General features: G+C 40.7%; 1 protein-coding gene across 1 annotated transcript; it reads right to left on the bottom strand.

The window, feature by feature from the left end:
- Window positions 1-1,425: 1,425 nt before the first annotated feature.
- LOC106577826 (kelch-like protein 33) lies at window positions 1,426-16,155 on the bottom strand. The gene is made up of 4 exons (XM_014156187.3): window positions 13,014-16,155; window positions 4,549-5,488; window positions 4,254-4,424; window positions 1,426-4,116 (listed from the first exon to the last, which is right to left on the bottom strand). Exons 1-4 carry the CDS (start codon window positions 13,876-13,878, stop codon window positions 3,594-3,596), a joined length of 2,499 nt encoding a protein of 832 aa, XP_014011662.1. The 5' UTR covers window positions 13,879-16,155; the 3' UTR covers window positions 1,426-3,593.
- Between the last annotated feature and the right edge of the window lie 297 nt (window positions 16,156-16,452).

The raw sequence follows: 16,452 nt of genomic DNA on the forward strand, positions 1-16,452 counted from the left end.
AACGGTCGTTGATGGGGAAACCAGAATTAGGTAGGTTTAGTCTGACCTGTTCAAACTTCAATATAGTATATGTTTGTTTGGCAGATATCACCTATTCTAACTGCCATTGGTCATAGAACAGTGACTGTGTATGTGTGCACAGATGCATCGACGGAGCCAGCACTTGGAGACTTGCATGATGATGTGATGGAGTCCTGACTGACAGACAGGCTTGACACTGACGTTTCTGAACGGAGAGAGACCTGGCACTCAACATAAACGTTTTACTAGACAACTTTTACTTGTATTGTCTTTTTTTGTTATTGAATTGAATGGTATCCATCATTATGGGGAGGGAAAACCCCTGTGTGTTCTGCACCAGGATCAGGGAACTCCTGTTGTATACATGACACCAAACAGGAAGTTATGATCACTCTGACATGTTCGACAAGGTAGCCCCATTACCACCTGACAAAATCCCGATAGGCACAGTATCTGTATCCGCTGGGAATGACAATGAAAGGTGCTATATTAGCAGAACACTGCTTCCATGGTATTATGTAAAGGATTGTTTATTCCAAATTGACCTGCTACTACATTTGAAAGCCATTAGAACAATTTGTTTAGAATATCTACATCAATTCAGCAATTGCATTCTGCTCATATTACTCTGTAGGCTACTGACCCCCAACGTTTGGCATCTGTCATGGCCGCCAGCATTTCTTGAGGTGCAAGCCAAAAAACAAGGCCAAATCAGCTGTTGCAGTTCCCCTTTAACCTTTATCTAGTTGTTTTCTAGACGTCTCCTGGTTCTGTATGTTTATAGTTTTCTATGTGTGTATTCTTTCCGACTTCTCAGCTGTAATGCTCTCTTTTTGAGTATGGGTTCCTTATACTAACACTTCATTTTTTGATTGTTTTTCCCTTTTTGACATGGTTTTTGTTCAATTAGAAATACATCTATATGTATAGTACTATCTAGTATTTGCATTCCTACCTGATTGTATGACATTTAGTGGCCTTTATGGGTACTTCAGATAACCACACCAGGGGCTTCATTTATCAATATTGCATAGAAATTATTCTGAAATACTACTTACAAACTGAATTTAGAATGTTAGTATGCTTAGAAAAAGTGTTATTTATCAAACAATCCTACAAGCATCATACTCACACCTGTAGGAGATAACCATTGATAAATACCAATTGTTTTTAGCCTCAGTGCTTCTGCACAACTTTGGCTATATGCATTTCGAAACGCCTCTAATTAACCACGTATGGTCAAAATCATCCCGTTAAAACCCATGGGAATATACAACGCAGTACCATGAAAGACACACATTTATTTGGCTCGCTCAGTTGTGGCTTGACCAGTAAAAATTAAAACATAGGGACAAAGAGAGGACCAATAAGACAATTCAAGTTGCTTTAGCAATGGCAAATATACTTCAAATGAGTAGGCAACACTCACCAATAAGCCATCCATCCTCAACAGCTCACTCCTGTAGGCGTATAGGCTAACGTATAGGCTAACAATGCTGTTCTGCAGAATGAATGAGTTGTGCATTCCACCTGGCTACCTTGCCACCACAGTCAGCAGTATATTTTGCGCATCACATAACCTATCATTGCCTCGTTTGTATCTGGGAACCCATTGTTGGCAAAGAAACCCCTCTTGACCTGTTGTGCGGTGGTGTATTGAAATTGTATGTAACTTTTCTTTCTTCTGATGATTGCATCCAGAACATCGACTCACGGGGGGGAGGGGGGGGGTCAGCTGTTTGAAGCTGGTGTGCAATACTGAACGTAAAATAGGCAAAATCCAAATAAAACACATACAACAGATCTACCGCTTCTTGCATTTACATGTTAGTCATTTAGCAGAAGCTCTTATCCAGAGCGACTTAGTAAGTTCAATAATTTTTTTGTACTTTTTTCTTGGACTTGTTTTCAATGAGAATGACAGATCTATAACTCCCATTTCTATGTGAATTTCATCGGGTTGCCCATACAGTTACATATTGCAGCCTTTATTAGGAAGAGCTTTGGGTGTTGAGCAATAGTCTATCCTCTACAATTGTGCACACTAGGTTTCCAATCGGAGGCACAAAAACATGAAAACATGAATTCATTACCTTGATGCGTTGTTTGTTAAATCGAATGAGACCATGCTGTAGATCAATCAGACAACAACAGATGATCAACATCAATTCGCTAGAGATATTAGATTCACTGTGGATCCAGGCACACAGGTTTTCACCTGAATAACGAATGAGACACCAAAATAATTTTCTCGCAAACACCTTTTTTCCAGCAGTTGTTATATCGCATGCGCTATCACAACAGCTGTTCGTCACTTGACTGTCATTCAGAAAATTCCTTCCTGGATCAGATGACGATTACAACGTAACTAATCAGCTGGACACCAAATGCGCATCCAACAAGTAGAATGCTTAATTACTGAAGAACCATGTTAATGACAGTATCGATTTAGGTTTTAAGTATCAAGTTAAGGTGACTCTTTCGTTAGAAGCATTCCATTTTGCAATTGCATACATCATTTTGGATTTGTGTGCCCATTAAAACGGTTTCCACCCTGTAACATAAGGAGACACGAAATGTTACGTAGTTACCCTGCATTTCTGATATCTTTACACAAAAACTGTCTGACAGCTAGATCTAGGATTCTTACAGGGTTCAAGTTAAATGTCTAATTTAACTGATTAATGCTTTATATATGATATAATAACAACTTAAACTGCCATAAATGCAAGGACAGAAAAGTCATGTTTTATGTCACATGATTTTGGACAAATGTAGACAAATGTAGCTAGTTTGATCATTAGCAATGTTAGCTAGTTTAGCAAGCTAGCTAAAATCTTATTGGTTGAATAATTTGTCCCACTTCAAAGGCAAATGAACACATTCATGTCAGACGTATGACTTCCCAGTTTCTCATTTCTCACGAGGACATGAAGCTACCCTGAAATTGTAATACCCTTCCTGTTTTGTTATAGTAATTCACTTATAGCCTGCACATGTAGAGAAATAAACATGTTAAAGTTGCTTAATTGGTGTCCTTGTGAATATAGTGATTCAAGTATGGCACATGCTACATAAAGTGTTAAAGCAATATTAACATCCTCATCCATTGAAATACATGCTTGTAAGATCAATGTTACATTACATAAGTTGGCTATGGCAATTGGTTATAATTTTGGAACTAGCTAATGATAGTTCATTTATTACCCAAGCCCTAGAATGTGACACTAAAGCAGATGCCAAAAAAGCTGTCTAGCTAAATAGCTTGATTTTCACCATCAACTTGTACATCTACATTGAATTTACCTATAGAAAATTAGCAATCCGCCAGCTGGTTCAGTTAGCTGTGAGACAGTAGAGAACATGTATATATCATTTTATTAATGATCTGAAATGGTGTGAGCTAAATATTAACAACAGAAATGATTTGCAAAACTGAAAATATAGCTTGGTGTTAGCTAGACGGATGGTATACTCAGTATTCTTAACTTATAAGAATACTGGTGGAGTAAGGTGTGGGTCATGTAATGGAATAATATTTAGTGTGGTGTTATAGGATGTATAGTGATGTTTCATTGTCTCAAGTGTTTGGGCAGGTGGAGCAAACAGGCTCTTATGTCAGTGTTAGGTCCGGGTATCTCGCCGATATTCTCCCATAGTTGGATGGTGGGATCATAGCGATGCACCAGTCTGGTCTCCCTGTATCTCTCTTGGCAGTATCCTCCCAGCACATAGATCTTCCCCTCCAGAACCACAGAGGCTGCTCCAACATGGGAGACGGCCAGGGGTGTGAGGGCGCTCCAGGAGTCACTCACAGGGTCGTAGACCTCACAGGCCAGCTGGTCAATAGATGTCATGTTTTCATCAACAGTGACTCCTCCAGCCACATAAAGATGGTTGTTTAAAGTCTCCATGCAGTGATGGGCTCGAGGTTGGCTCATCTCTGCCAGGTAGGTTGTTCCTCTCTCAGGATGGTACAGGAACATGGACACCAGACAGTGGCACCTGCAGTCGAACCCCCCTGAGATGAAGACCTCTCCATCCAACAATGTGGCAGCATGGCAACTCAAGGTCATATCCAAGGGTTGGGCAAAGCTAACAGGGAAGGCCACATTTGGTAAAGATCGCAACAAAGAAACAAAGTTTTACTTAAGTTACATACCATTTCCAATGGAACCATTAACTACCGCAAGTGATTCTGTGTTACCATTCCTACCAAAGAAAAACCTTACCTCCAGGAATCTGTATTTGGACAGTAGCGCTCCACACTATCCAGGTTAGTTTCTGGATCAATGTACCCTCCAATGGCATATATCATCTCGTCTAGAACAACCACAGAAAAATTACACCTTTTCTCCTGCAAGTTGGCCAATCTCTCCCAGCGGTTCTGAAGCGGATCATATCTGAAAGAACACAAAGAATGAGAGATGAAGGAAGAAAATAATGTAAAAACATAAATATGTAAAAATAGTAATACCTAATGGCCTCATTAGTTAGTAGATACAGATCCAAAAGTTCTTATCTCACCTGTAGACCGAGTTTAGAACGCCAAGCATGCCTTTATAACTCTGTCCCCCGAGCACGTACAACTTCCCTGCGACTACAGCCAACTCGTGACTTAACCTTGGTGGCTTTGGCATCTCTCCCAGCAACCTCCACTCAACTGTCTTCACAATGCCTGTGTAGTTCCTTAGAGAGTTCCCAAACCACAGTTCTCGACTGGGGGATCGCCGGATAAAGTCGGCAGAGATCTGGTCTCCACCCACCAAGACTAGGCTGTCCTTTGGCAGGTAGACCCTGCATAGGGTCTCAGATGCAATGTGAAAAGAGCGAAAGTCCTCCAGCATAGTCTGGTAGAGACGTTTTATGTTGCATTCAGTCCACAGTTTTGCGGTTTTAACTTCACTGAACTCCTTGAATGTCATGAGAGGAAAGTGGACGTTCTTCATCAGCTCTTTGGTGAGTTTAAGCCTTTCGCTGGGACAGGCCTCGATCCAGACCACCACTGCCTTGAAGACCACAAGCTCAGAGGGCACAAAGAGGGAGTTGCTTTTCAGGTACTTTCTAAGCTTCTTGACTGGCAGGTCTTGGAATTTAGGGGTGGCTGCCACATTTTGGAAGTGTCTCAGGACAAAGTCGTTGGCCACTTCCAGGAGTTCTGTTATACCATAAGCCTCAGCGAAGGACGCCACGTCCAGGCAGGAGTGGGCGTCCATTTCTTGTTTCAGGAAGTCGAGGCACAGCAAGAGGGCGGGCTGGAACTGGAGCTGGAAGGCAATGCAGGTGATCTCAAAGACACGTCCCCAGCTGAGGGGGAGGGACCCACTGTAGGAGTAGCCAATCAGGGCCTCCAGCTCTGAGGCCTCCAGGAAGGGAAGGGCCACACAGGCCTGCTGGGATTCCTTCATCCCGCTGGTGAACATTCCCCGGAAGTAGTCACTACTGGCAGACAAGAGCACTCTGTGGACTTGAGTCAGGAGAGAGAAGAGGAAATTGAATATTATTGTTATCATCAGGTAGCTCATATAGACTACTTCCACATCTGGTTTATCATAACTCTTATGCATAAAACGCATAATCTTACAATTTGTTTTGATCCCAGACGAGTCCCCAACAATAAACAAAAAAATATACAATTAACATTTCATTTAAATCTTTCTCATAAAATCAGATTATTATTATGTTACTATATATTAATATACTAATAATATTTATATATCAACCTATTATTCTTATTTACAGTGTTTTCTGTAAGTATATGGAGTAGCCAGCCAAATAGAAAAGTACGGGTGATAGCCCCCATTTTTTTTGCAGCACGAGCTCTATTTTGGTGTCCTCTGGTACATTCTAATGCCTTGATTCCATCCAAAATACACAGCTATATTTTGAATACTTTAATAACTTTACAATGACTGCAATAAAATGACTTTGCAATAAAAAAATCCTGAAAATGTATGAATTCAGTGGGTTGTAAATTGTTTTGGATAACGTCTAAGCCTAGGCCTATATGATCAGGAATACTTTCTAAGTAAGATCCAAATTTTGTGTTACATGAAACCTTTCTTCTCTTGAGATGTAAGTCATATTTACTGCAAGATATGAATTACCACATTTATTTTTAATAGTTTGGCCTGTCAATCAATCACTGTGGGTGGGATTGTCAGGTGAGGGGGCAGGATGACTTTGACTCACAGAGTTGGTAGGGTTTCAAACCTGTCAATCAATCACTGTGGGTGGGAGTTTGAGGTAAAGCGGTAGATTAGTAATCTAGTCAGAAAAAAAGTCTAGTCAGCCCTTTGAATTACATTTATTGTGGCGTAAACTAAATCTAGTCTACTATTTCAATGTAGTTTATTTTGGCAAAACAACGAAGAAAAAAGGTTAAACATGGATTCCCTGTTGAGAAACACCCTGGCAGATTGTGCATCCACACTTTTATACAAAGTTAGGTGAACATGACTAGACCTACAGGTGTGATTGAAAAATGAAGCAGGTGTTAAACTTGGACTTTGCTACACAGAAAGCAGAAGTTGACTACTCACTCCATTGTTGACACTTTAATTAAATCAGTAGGCCTATATCAATACCTTTAATAATACCATTTAAGTATCATGACATTAGCTTTTACAACCTTCAATCTGTTTTCTTTTATCCTATTTTAGAACAGAAAGAGACTCTCTCTCCACTACTTATTGTTCCTGTAGTGATGATTTGGCATCTTCTGCGAATGTTTTATCATTATTTCCCAGCTAGCACAGTGGATCTGGGCCGATTCCGGCTGAGAGTCGGGGCACTTGGCTGAGAGTCACACTCGGCCGACGTAATGTTGCCCGAGTCTGGGTCGCCTTCGCCAGTATTACTTATGGCTAGGATCCGGGGATTGAGTTCGTGCCGATTCCGGTGTGAGTTATCTGGCCCAAATGTATTATTTGGGGCTCGGGCTGACTGGGGCTACTCTCTGTCAGATGATTACACGAGCTGCTTTATATAATTAACATTTCATTATGTCTTTATTTTTTCCATATTTTCTCATTGTTTCTGTGATCGAAAAAATACAATTAACATTTAAATTAAATTCTTTAAGAGTCCTGTGTAGTATTTTAGTTTTTGATACTTTGTGCAAGGCAATTGATAAGCATTAAAAACTTAGTGGATGGAACCTTCTGAGTGCCGCAGTGGTTTAAGACACTGCATCGCAGTACAAACTGCGTTTCTACAGATTCCGGTTTGAGACCCGTGCCGGCCACGACCGGGAGACCCATCAGGTGATGCACAATTGTCCCAGCATCGTACGGGTTAGGGAAGTCCTTGTCCCATCGCGCTGTAGCGACTCCTGTGGCGGGCTAGGCACATGCACGCTGACACGGTCACCAGGTGTATGGTGTTTCCTCCGTCACAAATAGCTTTTTTGTAGATGGGTATAATTTGTATGTATAAAATGTATAATAGTCATATTTAAAAAGACTATATCGGGTAATTTTGTATACCTTTATTTAAATTTGCATCGGGCCGCTTCTGAGGGGGATTCTGGTAAGATGCCGGCAAATTCGGCTGAATTCTGGTAGACGGAAACGGCCCGATGTACTTGGGCCGATTCTGGGTAGTCATTCATTTTGATTCCGGGCCGAGTCCGACACCCGATTCCGGGCCGATTCAATCAGTTCCGGCCCCTGAGGGCCCAGAGTGCCGCTTCTGGGCCGATTCCTCATTGCTAGCTGGGTTATCTGCAGATAATCGCCAAAAAGCAGTAGCAGCCTACCAGTATGCAAATTAGGGAGCCAAATGAAAGTCACCAATGTGATCGGTTCCAGTCACCTAAAAGATTTGTTCAGACAGAGTCCTTAATTCGCAAAAAACCCTACCCATCACTAGGCTACACTGACCTCTTGAGGATACCGTAGGATAGGGGGCGCCACAGCGCATTTTGAAAAAAAATCGTTCCCATTTTCAACGGCCTACTAATCAAACTCAGAAGATAGGGCATGCATATACTTATTATATATGGATAGAAAACACTCTAAAGTTTCTAAAACTGTTTGAATGGTGTCTGTGAGTATAACAGAACTCAAATGGCAGTCAAAACCCCGAGACCGATTGAAACAGGAAGTGGAATTCTGAATTGTGGACTCGACTTCTCATCTTTCCTTATTAATCACACCGTTAACAATAGTTCATTGAGCACTTCCTATTGCTTCCACTAGATGTCGCCAGTCCTTTCACAGTGGTTTGAGCCTTATAGAGTCAAAACTCAGTGAATGACACGAGTTTGAAATTGGTCACAGGGGATGGGCCATCACCATTATGACGCCGGCGGCCATGTCTGCCCCCACCTTTGGATACGGTTTTAAAGGCCATGACATCATCCCCCTCGAATCTTATTGGCTCTCTTGGTGTTAGAGGCCCTGAAGATTTATTTTATACAACGTTTGACATGTTTGAACGAACCTACATGCGCGAGCATTGCATTTATTCTGAACTTCAGCACTGAGCTTGGAGAGAGCCATAGGACGCGCTACCAACATCAGGCTAATGGAACATGAAGTATGGACTTTTTGACCGAAAATACATCTGTTGTGGACCTGGGATGCTTTCTGATGAAGACAACTAAAGGTAGGCGATTATTGACAATATTATACAAGATGAGATGTGACATGCGATTGCTTCCAAGATGGCGCCGAGCTCTGTATATTAGCTCATTTTCTGAGTATCGCATCTCCTTTTATTGCAAAGTGTGATTACCCAGTAAAGTTAATTTAAAATCTGGTATGACAGGTGTTCTCAAGAGATATTCATCTATAAATGTTAGATTGACAATATACATTTAAAAAATCGTTATAGGATAGTAATTTAGGGAAATGTAGCATTGTTTACCGGGACGCTTTTGAGGGGAAATTATGTAGTCAACCTCAGACAGAGATGTAAAATGCTGTTTTTATATATAAATATGACCTTTATTGAACAAAAGAATGCATGCATTGTATAACATGATGTCCTAGGGGTGCCATCTGATGAAGTTTGTAAAAGGTTAGTGCTGCATTTAGCTGTTTTTTGATTATATGTGATGCAAGTGGTTGGTCGGAAAATGGCTATGAAGCTGCTTTTTACGATGGACTCATCTAATATAATCTAATGATTTGCTTTTCCTGTAAAACCTTTTTGAAATCGGACGACGTGGGTCGATTCAGGAGAGGTGTATCTATAAAAAAAAAATTTAAAAAAGTTTTTTTTTTTCAATTATGATTTTTTTTTAATGCTAATTGGCGATATGATTTTTCGCTGGATTTTGATCCCGCTAACGGGATCAGACGCTGAAGAGGGTGCTAAGTCTCGACATGGGCTTAGAATCCAAGGAAAATACAAACAAGATATTTTGTTTACTTGTCCCAATGCAATACCATTTATTCAGTCAGTTCGACACCTTTTATAACTAATCAACACAAGCTGTTCGGTCGTCAATCGAAGTACAGTAAATTACCTATGCGCCCGACTCCATGGCTGGCTATATAGGCCTATGAAACACGCTAAATCAAATAAATGAATGTTCCACAAAACCACACATGAGTAGATTTCAACTCATCGTTACCACTTACATTACAACAGACGTGTAAATTCACTCCTCCGTGAATTTTTTTTGGACAGCAGCCAACAACAACGCACAGCCAACCACAGAGCACAAAAAATAATATATAATATTTCAGAATGTGGGGGGGGACATATCCCACAGTCCCCAGTAAAAGTTGTGCCCTTGAATAGATCACTAGAAGATGCATAGCCTATCTTTCATTCTAGTGGGAGAATAGAGCCCCACAGTGGAGGTGTCATAATACCAATAAAACCTAGTGGTCAAACAGGGAAATGTTTCCAATCGGTTTTCCACTGTTCATTTTTCTCATAGGGGATTTTAGAAACACTTAAAAATAAGGGCTGTGTTTTGTGTACTAGGCTTACCCTGGCTTGACATTTTTATAACCATGTAAATCTCTATCATACAAGGTGACTTTTATCAATATATTCAGCTCTATTTACTCTCAGATTCAAAAATTATAATTAGCATAAAAATAGACATCATGCAAGACTACAAATCCCTGCAAGCTCCTGCACGTCATCTCTAGCTGACACATTTGCTAAAAGGTATTGTGTGAATTTAAAACTTGCACAAGACAATTCACAGAATTGAAATGTTGCCAATGTTTTAATTACTACATTTAGCTCAAATTAGATCGTTAATCCAGAGATTCTTACCTTTGCCTTGATTTGTCAGTCTCTTCCAGATCATCATGGTGTTTGTAGTTCTTTATGATACCCACATTAGCAGCTAATTAGCATTTCATTTTTTTTTGGGGGGGGGGGGGTAAATACAGGTGAATATATTGATAAAAGTTACCTTGTCCTAGAGAGATTTACACAGTTATCAAAACATTACACCAGGGTAAGCCTACATGAAACACAGCCCTTATTTGAAGTGTTTCTAAAATCCACTATGGGAAAAATTAATGGTGGAATAACGATTGGAACCATTTCCCTCTTTGACTCATACTGTGGTACTCTAAATACAGACTTTTCTGACTAGCGAATTGAAACTTTAAATGAAATGAAGCCTAGTTAATGGAGTGGGAAAAGTGCTTAGGGAAAACACCCAATGGAGTCTAAAACGTGATTTTGTAGTGTTTTATATACACTGAGTGTACAAAATAATAGAAACGCCTTCCTAATATTGAGTTGTCCTCAGAACAGCCTCAATTCATCGGGGCATGGACTCTACAAGGTGTCGAAAGCGTTCCACAGGGATGCTGGCCCATGTTGACTCCAATGCTTCCCACAGTTGTGTCAAATTGGCTGGATGTATTTTTGGTGGTGGATGATTCTTGATACACATGGGAAACTGTTGATCATGAAAAACCCAGTAGTGTGGCAATTCTTGACACAATCTAACCAGTGCGCCTTGCACCTACCTACTACCAGAGGTGGGACCAAGTCATTGTTTTACAAGTCACAAGTAAGTCTCAAGTCTTAGCACTCAAGTCCCAAGTCAAGTCCCAAGTCAAGACCGGCAAATCAGAGTCAAGTCTCAAGTCAAGACCGTCAAGTATCAAGTCAAGTCTCAAGTCAAGTCTCAAGTCCTAAACTTTGAGTTTCGAGTCCTAAACAAGTCATAATGTGCTCTTCACCAAATGTAATACCATTTTATATTTTTAACAAGAGTAATAGTTAGTATATTACATTTACGCAAATCATGAATGCTTTTAAAAATATCTATATATTTATTACTTTCCAAATAAACATTATATTTCCATGAAAATACATGGGTAGCCATGAGAAATTACCCCCCCCCCCCCCCCCCCCCCCCTCCCCAATAGAGATCGACTATTGAGGATCGCTATGGGGCGCAATCATGGCGATGTTGGCTTGTACACAATCGCCCAACCTTAACACACACACGCACATGCGCACACACACACACACCCACACACACTCTCTCTCTGTGTGGTTACAGTAGGCAAACGTATGTCAATGGTTTTAGGAACAGCAGTAACATCAGGCAGGATTTAAACTATCAACTGCCTAGCCAGTTGTAGCTCAATCTTGGGTGCAATGATCACGTTCCCGCACTGACTGACTGTGTGGAGGCTCATTGACTGTGTGGAGGCTCATAACGTTACGTTAGCCTACATGATACAATAGTAACGGAATAAAATCTATAGCCGTCGGCTATATTAGCCACGACTTACCGTTCTTTGTGCAGCTTCAAATGTCGAACAAAGTTGGAAATTGTTGCGCCTCCGTCTGTAATTTTTTCCCCGCATGTTTTGCTAGCTGTAATCCGTTTTTTGTTGACACAGCTTTGTCTTTATATCCGAAAATAATAATTTTGGGTATCAACTTTCCAAGGGCTCCATCTGAATTCACTCGTCGACGTTCCTCTGCACTGCCACGCACAACTTTTTCTCAGCTGGCACAATTTGATTGGCTGCTGTCCGATTCAAACTGTAATCCGTTAAATGAAGAGTTGATGCGCTGCACACTTTTTAATAGCATCATTTTTAATATTTGGGCTTGGGGAGGGTATCAAGTCAGGTCGAGTCATAAGGCTCAAGTCCAAGTCAAGTCACGAGTCATTGGTGTTAAAGTCAAAGTCGATTTGAAAGTCATCATATTTGTGACTCGAGTCTGACTCGAGTCCAAGTCATGTGACTCGAGTCCACACCTCTGCCTACTACCATACCCCATTTAAAGGCACTTAAATCTTTTGTCTTTCCCATTCACCCTCTGATTGGCACAATCCACGTCTCAATTGTCTCAAGGCTTAAAAATCCTTATTTAACGTGTCTCCTCCCCTTCATCTACAGTACACTGATTAAAGTGGATTTAACAAGTGACATCAATAAGGGATCATAGCTTTCACCTGGATTCACCTGGTCAATCTATGTCATGGAAAGAGTTCCTAAAGTTTTGTACGCTCAGTGTATAATTCCACACTATGAGGTTGGATTTATACTGTGAAATTGTGAAAATATGATAATGCAATTTTAGTGTAGGAGCTGTTTGAAAAGACTGCCTGAAATTTCTGTCTGTTTTGGTGTGTTGGGGTTTGACCTGCCTGGTGACATCACCAGGTGGCAAATTAGTTAATACACCAATATGAAAGTGGGTTCAAACCTCTCCGTCAATAACAGCTAATTTTCTGTTTTACCCATCCTACTCAGACTAGCTACATTTTTGTTTGATAAATGTGTTTGTTTCTTGTTCACCATTTAAATCAATTACAGTTAGGTTCTTAATTGTTACCAGAAATGATTTGATATTGAGATTTTTTTTAAACGGGCTGCATTGGGCCTTTAACATCATATTTAACATCATATGCTCAAAAACAACATGATTAACATCATAAGGGGTTATTTTGCTTGATCCAGGATGAGCCCCCATAAATAAATAGTCTCCTCTATCATTCTACAATACATAGTCGTGATGTATTTTGACTTCAGTCTACTCACCATGAAATGATGCCCCACCAACCTCCAGCTCCACATCACAGCCCACTCTCTTTGTCCACAATTGTCTGATGGACTGAAGACTGACCTTCATCTGTTCTTCAGCAGAGATCTTCTCTTCTGCTCTCTTCTCTACTCCCTTCTTCATTTTCTCCTCCTCTTCACTGCAGAGTTCTAGAACTCTGGGGGCCCCTAGTATAGTAGCTGCAGTCTGTATCTGGGCCAGTGTGTGTCTGTTCAGAGCTCCTAAGGCCCCAGTGTAGGCAAACTCCAGCACCCCTGCCAGCCCCACACACCCCACCTCAGGACCCAGACTGATGGATATCTCTGTTTGTATATACATGTCAACCTCTCTCCTCTCGTTCTCCTCATCCCTCTCTTGCAGTCTCTGGTGTACGAGGGAGCTGACAGCAGCCAGGACAGGGGAGTGCACGTGGAGACGCTGCCCATCCTCAGTGCTCAGAGTCAGGTCAGTGAGGAGAGAGGAGTCCCTGAGCTGCTGCAGGGTTTGGAACATTTCTCTTGTATAGGAGTCTCTGCCGTATACCCTTATTGAATCCACATCCTCTATTCCACCTTTCTGCCCTCCAACAACTGTCCACTCTTCTTTCACTTCTTGAAGCTCATCCTCCTCTTTTTCAGTTGACTCTCTCTTTAGATGTATTTGACTGTTTTCCTCCCTTCTAAATGCTTCATCATCTTTATCTTCTTCTTCTGTGTTCACCTGATCCCCACAATCCTTTTCTTTCACTTCTCCTGCACACTCTTCTCCATCTCGATCTATATTGTGCTTATCCCCCCTAAATTCTTCATCTTGCCTCCATAGAGCCTCCAAACCCCTCTGGAAGCATGGTCCAGATAAAGCCATCGCTTCCAACAGCAACAGTCTTTATCTCAACAAATGTCCAACACTGCCTCCCTACACATACAGCTTACTATTATATCAATGTAGTTTTTTTTAATAAAAAACACAACACAAATCTGTCGCCACACTAAAAAAGCTCTCAGTTATAGCTATCTGACTGACTGTGGGTGATCTTTGTGCAGTTTTCTCTTCCCCACTCTCTACAGGGTCAGGTATCTACGTTGTCTCCTCCTTCCCTTCCCTCTTCTTTGTGTATTCTAACTCCTGTTTGACACAACCTTTTATAAATCCCCACTCAACCAGACAAACTGCTATATATAAACTCCTGAAGTCATACAGATCAGCCCTCACAGTAAACGATAAATAATTGTCTCTGATTCTGGTCCATGTTCTCATCCCTCAAAGTTTTCCAACGGTAGGGACTAATAATAACAATTTTCATTTTATTTTTGGATTCAGAGTTGCAAAAGTATGTCCCCAATTTTACCATGCAATACCTATATGGTTATGTTAGTGATGGAGATGTGTCTTACAATGACCTACACTGACTGCATCTTGCCATTCTCCCATATTCTCTTTATTGTATGCCCATAACATTTTCTCATCATTCATTATTTCCTGACTTGTTTTCTCAAATAATTGCTCTATGTTTCAATTCATTTCTTTGTAGTTTGTACTGTGTATTACACTTGAAGCAGAGAAGGTCAAGAACCTGGAACCGTAAAAAGGGGAATGTTCTAAGCTTGGAGCCTGTTCGAGCTCCTCGAATCCCAAGGCTTCTTTCTCCAAGACCTTGGCTGCCACCTCCCAGTGCATGTGACTAGAGGATCAGTTGGGTTATGGCATGCTTAGAGGGTCAGAGGGATTGTGTTGCTCCTCCACAGCCAAACACTGGGGAATCTGGGAAAGGAAAGGGGATACCTAGTCAGCTGCACAACTGAATGCATTCACCTGAAATGTGTTTTTCCACATTTAACCCAACCCATCTGAATCAGAGAGGTGCAGGGGGCTGCCTTAATCCATGTCCATGTCATCGGTTCCCGGAGAGCAGGTTTTTTGTTGGGGGGTTAACTGCTCAAGGGCAGAATGGCAACGCCACTATATTGTGACATTACCACAATATATTATGACATTACCACTATATATTATGACATTGCCACTATATATTATGACATTACCACTATATATTATTACAATACCACTATATATTATAACATTACCACTATATATTATTACAATACTACTATATATTATTACAATACCACTATATGTTATTACAATACCACTGTATATTATAACATTACCACTATATATTTGTCACGTCCTGACCAGTAGAGGGTGTAGTTGGGTCAGGACGTGGCAGAAGGGAGTGTGTGTTTTTTATTGTTTCATTGATTTTGGCCGTGTGACTTCCAATCAAGCACAGCTGTAGAGGGTTGTGGTTGATTGGGAGTCACACATAAGGAGCATGTTTTTCCTTTGGGTTTTGTGGGTAATTGTGCTTGTCAATGTGGTTGCACCTGACAGGACTGTGTTGGCTGTCAGTTTTTGTTGTTTTTGTAAATGCATAGTGTTCGTGACATTAAATATGACGAACCCTAACTCCGCCGCATTTTGGTCCACTTCTTCCATAGACAGCCGTTACAATATTATTACAATACCACTATATATTATAACATTACCACTATATATTATTACAATACCACTATATATTATTACAATACTACTATATATATTATTATTATTATTGCATTACCACTATATATGTGGTTCATATTGCTTTGGTTTGATGATGGCTCTTACTGTGGTTCTGGGGATAGCATTTCCATAACCTTATCTTGATCTTGGTTTACATTAATGACCCATCTCTCTTTTTACATACCATACTTATTTCCTTCATAAATGATGAATTAACATGAATTAATGTCCGAAGTCATTGGAACATTGTTCGTCCAAAGTCGGTCAAACTGTGAGATTCTGTATATGGCTAATACTAAGTACTTATAAGTTTCACCCTAATATGCTACGATAAAGGCATTTTTAGATGAGACTATATCTGTCTGTCTCAGAGATAACAGCATACATGTTGCAAAGGCAGTCTCCATGCATGTCTCCTTGCATGTTTTAGGTACTGTATGTAATAAAGTGTTCCGTCCTTAATGAAATGTAAAAGGGAACTGTTCTGGGCATCTTGGTGCCTGACTTGGAGCCTGTTTGAGCTGCTTCAATCCACGGCCTCTCTCATGTCAAGGCATCCCAAAGCCTTGGCACCTCTCCTCCATTATGCATTCTAGAGCAAGAGAAAGGGACAACACATTCTTTACAAGTCAGAAAGATCACACACACACAGCGTAGAGCGTAAACAACACACACACACACACACACACACACACACACACACACACACACACACACACACACACACACACACACACACGTACACACACACACACACACACACACACACACACACACACACACACACACATTCCGTAAAAAGGTCACATACAGTACTCAGAAATAGAGAAGTGAAACACACCTAGAGAAATCAGTTACTTACACCGAGGTCATTTCAAT

This window comes from Salmo salar, chromosome 18, assembly GCF_965601325.2.
Source record: "Salmo salar chromosome 18, fSalSal1, whole genome shotgun sequence".
Taxonomy (NCBI): Eukaryota; Metazoa; Chordata; class Actinopteri; order Salmoniformes; family Salmonidae; genus Salmo; species Salmo salar.

Excerpts from the sequence above, each read along its gene's own strand:
- LOC106577826 (XM_014156187.3), bottom strand. The coding sequence starts at position 13,878 with ATGGCTTTATCTGGACCATGCTTCCAGAGGGGTTTGGAGGCTCTATGG. Across the intron at positions 4,425-4,548 it reads GTTCTAAACTCGGTCTACAG|ATATGATCCGCTTCAGAACC; the intron begins GTGAGATAAGAA and ends GTGTTCTTTCAG. Across the intron at positions 4,117-4,253 it reads CCAAATACAGATTCCTGGAG|CTTTGCCCAACCCTTGGATA; the intron begins GTAAGGTTTTTC and ends CTTCCCTGTTAG.